Source organism: Triticum dicoccoides, chromosome 7A, assembly GCF_002162155.2.
Source record: "Triticum dicoccoides isolate Atlit2015 ecotype Zavitan chromosome 7A, WEW_v2.0, whole genome shotgun sequence".
NCBI lineage: Eukaryota > Viridiplantae > Streptophyta > Magnoliopsida > Poales > Poaceae > Triticum > Triticum dicoccoides.
In genome coordinates this window covers 64041552-64050948 of record NC_041392.1, presented here as the reverse complement: position 1 = coordinate 64050948, position 9397 = coordinate 64041552, and the positions used below count along the sequence as shown (strand labels likewise).

The 9397-nt window shown below is 44.0% G+C and overlaps 1 protein-coding gene across 1 annotated transcript; it reads right to left on the bottom strand.

Moving 5' to 3' along the window:
* Nucleotides 1-6053: 6053 nt before the first annotated feature.
* Nucleotides 6054-7949, bottom strand: LOC119332442 (GDSL esterase/lipase APG-like). Its single transcript, XM_037605630.1, has 5 exons — nucleotides 7669-7949; nucleotides 7418-7548; nucleotides 6993-7226; nucleotides 6646-6901; nucleotides 6054-6504 (listed from the first exon to the last, which is right to left on the bottom strand). Exons 1-5 carry the CDS (start codon nucleotides 7928-7930, stop codon nucleotides 6308-6310), a joined length of 1080 nt encoding a protein of 359 aa, XP_037461527.1. The 5' UTR covers nucleotides 7931-7949; the 3' UTR covers nucleotides 6054-6307.
* Between the last annotated feature and the right edge of the window lie 1448 nt (nucleotides 7950-9397).

The following is a 9397-nucleotide window of genomic DNA, read 5'->3' as shown; positions in this document are numbered from 1 at the left end:
TTTTTTTCCACAAACAGTCCACCACTCTTAATATTTTGATCTACTGAATAATACATCTTTGAGTCCCAAACTTTATGTCTCGGTGGTTAGAGCTGACCAAAGTTTGTGTTATGTCATACACCGCCATTATGACATTCTGTGAGCATGGATGGAAAGCAAGGTTTAAAACTTATTGCTTTTTGGGGGGTGTTCAAACCTTATTGCTAAGTGCATTATTATTTATTATCCTTGGTTCAGGTTATCCTATGACCTGCTAACTTAGGTATTGTTTATTGTCCTCTATTATACTTTATCTTAAAAAAATTCATATCTTTTTTACCCACTTTATATATTAACAGATACAAAAATTCATATGCCTAATACTACGTGTGTTCGCGCCCAAATTTTCAATCTCAGCGGACATAGCTAATCAATGTGCTAATAGCAATAGCATTATCCAAGTTGTCAGGAAGGATGAAAGTAAAGTTTAAAACTCATTGTTATATATGCATCCTACTAATGTAGGTATTGTCATTGTCCTATGCTATTTGAATTTGCTTAACAATAGCAGTTGCAGCAGAGGAACTAACATGAATAAGACATGTAGAAAATGTGATTGACTAAATGATTAAATGGCCACATGGTAGGTAATTTATTATGTTTTTCCTCTCACTCTTTTGCTTATTTTTCTTAACATCCTTTAGGTTTAGAAGAGAACTAACTGGATGATTAATCTCATTTTGCCTATTATTGGGATAGGGATGTATGACATTTGTTTCTCCCGTTGCAACGCATGGGCATTTTTTTTGCTAGTTAATATAAAAATAGTGTTTTTTCTACAGCTAGGGACATTGTACCCGTGCTACACCCATGGTCGAAAATTTAGCAAAACAAATAACAAAAATCTCATACTTTGCAGGTTTGATTATGACCAAATGTTTTAGGTGCTTGCAAGTTTTGGGGGCCAAATGTCATCCGACGTGCTACGTGCAAAGAAAAAACAAAGTTTGCGCTCCAACTTGGACCCATCAATAGCACACAAACGTCTGGACCGAGCTGTCTAGATGCATTTTTCCATTCAACATGGACCTGTATTGGTTCGGCGGCGCGTACGTGCTTCCGTTTTCCCATAAACCAAACGGGAAACCAGGGGGAATTTTGTGGGAGTTTGGACATCCGCCTGACCAGTCAAAACTCACCTTATACCCCTCTTCTCTCCGTCGAACTCGACATTCACTTTGTTTGTCAGCGTGTCGCGCTCGGCTACACCCGCATACTGCATGTCCCACGTGACAGAAGTTCACCGACATGATGACCAAGGGGCTGCTGGTTGGTGTCGTCTAGGAATTCCGCTCCGGTCTTTGCGTCTCCTCCGACAACGTCACAACTGCGGGGGTCGTCAGCACAAAATAGATTGTGTGCGTGCACGCTGGTGTTGATTCGATGGTCACCGCGATCAGTTGTGCCCACGGCCTGTTCTAGCCACGGCTGTGGTTTTGCAAGTGTATGTATACCCGGCCTCTGAGCTAATACAAGTGTGTTGAATCTCAAATCTCATTTACAGGATCTCTTCGGCCTGGGAGTCAGGTGTTGTGGAGGGCGACCGGGGGAAATCCTCGCCTAGCGGCGGAGGCCACCACATTAGCGACTCCTTTGGCGCAGGTTCCCTCCTTTGAGGCCTCGTCAAGGTCCCATCCTACCTCCTACCTTCGCACCCTGCTATTAGTGAAAAATATGTTCCCCTTGTGGACGGCGGCGGCGTTGCCTCGTCGCTACCCTTCTTGAGGCGTTGTCCGGGGGACGCAGGTGTGAGGTGGGTACTCTGCTGCAGGGACTGGAACGACTGATGGCATCTCATGCTCTTCTTCGTCTTCGCTAGTGATATGATCTTTTATGCAGGTCTTTGTCGTATGGTTCCGTGTTTCTGCTTGTGCTTGTGCGGTCAGGCTGTGGCGGTCCGAGCTATGTGTATGCTTGCGGCGCTCCAGTCTCCGCCACCTTGCCAACTCGGACGGCATTGTTCATCCGATCTTGTGGTGAGCGCTTTGCCTTTTGACGGTTCGGCACGCTTCGAGCCAGGGCAAGAGGGTAATGACCCTCTTTGGTGGCAGACAGATGGTATGCCGACCGTACTTTGGTCTTCGTGGAGTGGGCTTCGAGGCTGCCCTCCGATGTTGGTGACTCCTTCCTCTATTCTCCTTCTGCTTGTTTTGCCGTTTGGTTGTAAGCTACCCCACCACCTAGTATCTTGCGCCGTTCTCTCACTTTTTTTCCTGTTGCAATATCACTGCCCTTGTAATCCTGGCCAGTTGATACCTTTGTTAATTAAAAGTCGGACTAGGTTCAGGCCTTTCTCAGGTGCGGCCTTAGTCTTTTCTCTAGAAAAAAGATTGACATGAATCTCCATAGATCTGCAATCATAGACATGGATCTGTATGTTGTTTTGTATAGACATGTTGCCGCATCGATGCGCCAGACATTCTACATCCACCCAAAACGCCGGAGTGGGTCATCGTTGATGCCATCGCACTAGTAGAAAAGGGGGCTTTGGTCCAGGCCGAGTAAGCCCATTAGTCCCGGTTCAGTTCAGAACCGGGACCAATGGGTGCATTTATCCCGGTTCGTGCGACTAAGGCATTAGTCCCGGTTCCCCTGGGCCCTTTAGTCCCGGTTCGTGCCACGAACCGGGACTATGCCCATTAGTCCCGGTTGGTGGCACCAACCAGTACTAAAGGTTAGACCTTTAGTCCCGGTTGGTGCCACCAACCGGGACTAATGGGCTTTGAGGCATTAGTACCGGTTCATGGCACGAACCGGTACTAAAGGTCCCATTTTCAAACTCCCCCCCTCCCGTGGACCGCCTTTTCAGTTTTAGAAAAAACAAAAGAAAATGATGGAAATGTCAAAAGAATAAAATAAAATAAGTTTCCCATGTGATATGTGGTCTAGTTGTTGGGAAAATTTACAAATATGAATTTCGACTTTATTTACAAACTCTCTCTGGAATTTGTAAAATGGGCATAACTTTTGCATACGAACTCGGATTAAAAAGTTTTTTATATGAAAAATCATCTACTCGAAAAGTTACATCCGATGAAGACCGCCTACGGCCTGTTTGTAAATTTGTAGAATCCTCAAATTCCAAAAGAAAAAAAAGTTATGCTCAAATTTCAGTTTTTTTAAATTTTCATTAAATCTGGTCAAACTATGGTCAAACTACTTATTCAAGAAGTATTAGTGTTACTAAATAATTATTCAAGAATATTAGTGTTATTAAATAATTATTTCAGTTTTTTTGAATTTTGGTCAAATCTGGTCAAACTATGGTCAAACAATGGTCAAACTACTTATTCAAGAAATATTAGTGTTACTAAAAAATATTGTTTTTTAGAACAATAGTTTCAAACTCAAACAGTGAAATGTGTGACTTCATGCTCAAGCTAAACTCCTGAGGGTTAATAGGATTGACATCTTACTATTGTCAGGAAAATAACGAGTGCAGACTTGAAAACGAGGGAGAATAGAACCCGGAAGTTAAGCGTGCTCAGGCTGGGGGAGTGGGAGGATGGGTGACCGTCCGGAAAGTTAGATGATTTGAAATGATGAGGGGTGATTAGAGATTAAATTGAGCAGTGATTAGAGATTACAAGTTAAAATAATTCAGAAATTTGAAAATAATAAAATTTCAAAACAAAAAATCAGAAAATTTCCTTTAGTACCGGTTGGTGTTACCAACCGGGACTAAAGGTGGACCGGCTACGTGGAGGGCCTTTAGTCTCGGTTCTGATTTGAACCGAGATTAAAGGGTCAGGGCATTAGTACCGACCCTTTAGTCCCGGTTCAAGAACCGGGACTAAAAGCCCTTATGAACCAGGACTACAGGCCTTTTTCTACTAGTGTCGTTTGACAATTCCAGTGCATTGTGCTGCCAGCTACCACTTGCCCATTTTTATTCACGTACTACTTGAGCTATTGGAAGACTGATGCTTGCCACTGCAAGCTTGCCCAGACACACCAGGTCACCAGCACAACCATGCGACATGGCAATGCTTTCCAAGGGAATCCGAACCAGCGTGCACACATTATTGGTCCAGCACAGCATGCAAGAAGTTCAGAGTTCAGAACAAGAAAAAAAATTACTTCCTCCGTCCCAAAATAAGTGACTCAACTTTGTATAAAATTAATACAAAGTTGAGTCACTTAGAGCATCTCCAACAGGCGCCCAAAAAGACCTCCGCGTGCTAAAATTTTGTTTTATTGGGCGCCGCGCAGCTCCAGCAGATGCTGTAGCGCTAAAAGTTTTTGGACGCGCGTTGAAAAACGCTATCGCGCGCAGCATATTTTGGGCTCCGGATTGCGCGCGCTTCACAATTTGCACTGTGTGCTTTTTGTGCGCGTGTTTTTAGGCGTCTGCAAAAGCGATGTTGGTCCCAGCACACTAAAAATGCTAAAGTGGCACGCTATAACTTTTATTGGGCGCCAAATTTTTATGCAGCCGTTGGAGATGCTTTTATTTTGAGACGGAGAGAGTACCTTCGCCCCTCGATGAGGAAGCTTGGACCGACACTCCGTTCATGATCAGTCATAGCAATCCCGCAGGCACCAAAATCTCTAGATAGGAATAATCCAGTCCAGACCCGCGCCTCTTGACCTTGAGGTCCAAGTGAACAATCGGCACCGTGGCAGCATGTAAAAATTGCTCTTGTAGCTTTAGAACGAATAGGGATAGCCCTTCAAAAGAAAAAAGTGAAAAGGAGGACATCCTTTGTCTCTGCATTAAAATGATGCATGCAGTCATTTTATTTAACTGAAGATCCAAACCGAAGTCTTAAGTTCGGTAAAGGCTCATAAAAGGAGCATAAAACGAACAAAGATAAAACAAAAACTGCCACAGCCAGCGAAAAATAGACCAAGATGACTAAACACATATCCTATTATTGGATCGTCATGCAAACCGTCTTACATTGGTTGCACCCAATAGGCAAAAGCTCTCTGGAGTCCGCATGGGTGATTAACGACTATGTATGGATCCAAGCAGTGGCTCTGCATATAACCTACAAAAAGTTGATGAAAATTTTCATGTTAAAGATGATATCATTTCTACAGTTTCATATAGCCCAAAGTAGCGCGCATAGCCCTATCTGAATATGTCCCGCAATATCTGATTTCACTCCGGTTAGCCACGTCCCAAATAACATATCGATACTAATTGGAGGGCTAACGTTGAAGACTATATGTATCGTGCGCCAAAGTAGTTTGGCTAGAGGACAATCGAGAAGCAAGTGTTTTATGGTTTCATTCTGATCACAAAAACAACATCATGAACTACCGACTTATCTTCGCTTTATCAAGTTATTCTTTGTTAAAATCACTTCCTTGTGTACAAATATGAAGATTTTAATTCTTAACGAAACTTTAACCTTCCATGTGAGACCATTCGAGCCCGTGTTCTAATATGAGTGTGTTGTACGACAACGACAATCTTCAGATGTTATGCCGACTCAGTACGTCACAGGTGCTCACAGGGCTAGATGGTGCATGCATGCGTTCATAGGAATAAGTATATGTGTTTATATGTGAGCATCTATAATTGCACTGTGTTAAAAAACAGAACTACCCGCTGTTGTAACCTATAGTCGACGATGCTGCCAAAGCCTCCCGCCATCCCTTCCATGGGATCGTCATCGTCCTGAATGTCCCTCTAAAGTCACTTTCTTTCAGTGTGGGTGACCACCCCACACCCGTCAAGCGTCCGCATCTTCTTCACCCACAACGCCAATCGCTAGGGACGCGCGGTCTCTGACACGGACGCTTCCGCTCTCTCTGTACAAGAACAACTGAACTGAAAAAATTTAGCTGCACGGGCAATATTTGGTGTTTATTTTATTTCAACCACCTCAAATATGTTTGTCACTGGCAAGCAAATACTCATATATACTCCCTCCATTCCAAAATATAGTGCGCCAGCGTTTCTCGAGATCCAACTTTGACCATAAATTTAACCAACAAGACCGAGTGCGGCTAGAAAAAATAAATATAATTAAAAACTTCTTTTGAATACGAATTCGATGGTATAACTTTTGCTCCCGCCGCAGTCGGTCTCGTTTGTTAAATTTATGATGCAGGTTGAAGTACGGAAATAGAGGAAGCACTATATTTTAGAACGGAGAAAGTAATACACAGAGCTGTAGCAGATACCTAGCGACTCATAGGTAACTTACATATTATTTTATGGCCTCAACACGAGAGAATCTACAGTTTATTTTGGGCGTATCATACGAAACTTAATACTAACTGGTACGTACATCACTGTACTAGGTCCAGTGTTTTACATAACCAGCTTGTTGATCCCCTCACCGAGAGAATCTACGATCACTCTGTTCGCTGCCTCCGACGGGTGAATGGAATCCCAATGCACGTATGTCGTCGCGTTCGGACATGTCCCGATGGACAAAGAATTACAAAGGAACACTGTGAACTCCACTAATCCTGTAGCACAACATCCGTGCCTTGCCTCAGCGAACCCTGACAACATAAACCCACACATTTTCAGTTCGAATCAATGCACAGAACGAGCAAGGCTGATGCCACAAGAAAATAAATATGCATCATGGCCACCATGGCACCATTCCAAGGAGGCAAGGATTAGTAGCCTATGTATCCTACCATGTGACACAGGGGAGGTGGCAAGGCTGTGCCATGGTGTGTAGATGTCCAGCACAGCAACCTTAAGATCATGGTACCGGTTCGACAGCGAGTCAACAGCTGCACTCAACTTCCCATTAAACCTTTGTGCATCATCGTTGAGCCTTGGCACACACCTGTTTCTCCCAAGGCCAAACACCGTGATCGCCAAGGGGGCGCAGCCCAACGGAGCTAATGAAAAAACACCAACACGTCGTGCTCCCATAGCATGAAGTTGCTACAATTAGTACAAGTTAAAAATATTACATAGTATTAATCATCTGATCCTGGTTGATTAATGAGGAAGCTGCAGGTTTGCTCTTGCTCACCGTCACGGTGTTGTTAAAGATGCCAACGAGGCGATCAGAGAACTGATCAGCATTCTGTGTCAAGAAGAGCAAAGGGTTGATGTAGTAGTTGAAGCCGAAGTCATTTGATCCAGCGCTAATAATATAGAGTGAGTCTGAGATGATGGATTGAGCATGGTCATTCCCAGCCACCACGCGTAGCTTCGATTGGTACTCTTTGAGATACTCCAGTTGTCGGGATAAAGGTATTACATGCTGCCACACACAATTCAGTAAGACATAACTACTTCCTCTGTAAAGAAATATAAAAGTGTTTAGATCACTAACGCTCTTATATTTCAGTACGGAGGGAGTACGTGATGGATGCAACATGTATATATTTCTGTATACACAGCTTCCCATTATAGTTAAAGTGCGATGATAAGCCACCGATGGATGGTACTTACATAGATACGTGCTGTGGGGTCGTAGTAGCCTGATCCAGCTGATGCGAAGTTTGCTCCAATCAAAAGATTCTGTCCTGATGCCTGTGGGCTAAGATATGCAGGAGGAGAGCCATTAAACCCTAGTTTCTCACCTGCAGTGTACCATGCAAGTTGTAACACGAGATATGCATGCCATAACACTGGTAAGAATTCATGTAAAATGTCAAACAAATCCATTTGTACAAACAAGATCGAATAAGGTTTTGACCAACCTATGATATCGCTAAGCAGCTTTCCATTTCCAAACCTCCCTGTAGCGATATGGTCCTTGAAGTCCCTGCCATAGGGAGCCATGTTTGCTTTCACCAAGGTGGCTAGATAATCGTTGTTACCCACACCGACCAGCGAGTCCCCGAACAACATGACCCCCGGCACGGCAGGCTGGGCTTCCCTGCCATCTGTCGTTGGTTCCACGAAGAGAAAGATGGCCAAGAACACCAAGAACCTCACCGCCTTTGGGGTGGTCCAGAACATAACTGTGCTCTAGCTAGGCTGGTCTCTAATGAGTTCTTAATAGAGTTTTCTGAAACAGAACACATGTTGGCTTTATATAAGTGCTTGCACCTTACGAAAACGACATAACATACATTAGTTAAAGTAGTGATGAGCTGATTAAATTTGCACCACATATAATAGTTCCGTTCATTTTTTGTGTAAACTTTTTTATGAATAAGGTGGCGTTCAGTAGATAAATCACATTGTATTGGTGACTTTTCTTAGTCTCGTCAAGGGAAAGTAGTGATTGAAACTAGGGGCGGCACCACGGTAGGGGCAGGTGTGGGCAGCCGCCCAGGTAGCCGTATTCTGCGCCCCATATGTGTTAGTTCGTTCGCCTTGTCCTGCAGTAGCTGATTCTTTTGGAGAGTATAGAAACAGCGTGAGAGAAAGAACGGTTAATTTTGGATGAAAACTTAGTGGAAAACGGCCTAGTTGTTGTCCAAATCAAATAACGTAGGTCGTCTTCGACACGGACCCTTAAGTCATCTATAAATCTCCGGATTGAGCTGTCCGGACACACTTCGTCATGTCACACCCGAAAACTCTTTCCACACGAAGCGGTCACCGCACATTCATACCAGTCAGGCCGCTCCAGAGCAGATGTGACTACAGATGGCATTGATGCCGGTGAAAGCGACGCGACAGGACGAGTGGGCAGTGCCACTTCAATGCCGACAAAGCGACCGAGGAGCCTAATCTGGCGCCGCATTGAAGCTGGCTTCCTGTCCATTCGCCTGGCCAGACCTATTTAAGCACAACTCCGCGCCGTCCACACCACCCTCGCTCCGCTCTCTATGTCATATTCATGACGGTAAGAGCGGACGTGACTGAACGAGACGAGATGGATTCGTACAAGCATTCATGTTTGCTGACCGGCAGCCACCTGCCGGTATTCACACCAGCACATTGACCCAAAAGGGCTACTCTGAATGCTACACGCATCGATGCAGAGCCAGACTGCGAGACGAAGGTGGCCGAGCATCAGAGCCAATTATGTTGTATTTTTTGATTTTTGGTTGTTACATCACCTGATTATGAAGAACCTTAATTAAACTATTTTAAACCATTAGTTAACTTATTAATATTTGAGTGTACCTAGTTTTGTATTTCAATTTTATTCTTTTAATATTTTTTTAAACAGAGGCAAAAGATTTGCCTCTTATATTAAATAAGGAGGAGAGAGAGTTTGTTACACCACACACCCAAGTTACCGCATGACAATTATTCTCGCAATAAAAAGAACCTAGTTTCTTTGCCCCGGCTTTGATCCAAAGGTTTGCCTCATCTTTAATGATGCTGAGCAAGATTTGCGGAGGTGCGCTCTTTTGCCTGAACACTCTTGTGTTGCGCTCATTCCAGATGACTCATGACACTAGCATGGTAATCGATGCCTTTGCTTTCATGTCGGTGGTGCCCGTGGTGCATGTGCTCGCCCACCAGGCC

Coding starts and splice junctions, on each gene's coding strand:
- LOC119332442 (XM_037605630.1), bottom strand. CDS start 7,930: ATGTTCTGGACCACCCCAAAGGCGGTGAGGTTCTTGGTGTTCTTGGCC. Junction 7,549..7,668: donor GCTGCTTAGCGATATCATAG/GTTGGTCAAAAC, acceptor GGTACACTGCAG/GTGAGAAACTAGGGTTTAAT. Junction 7,227..7,417: donor ACCCCACAGCACGTATCTAT/GTAAGTACCATC, acceptor TGTGTGTGGCAG/CATGTAATACCTTTATCCCG.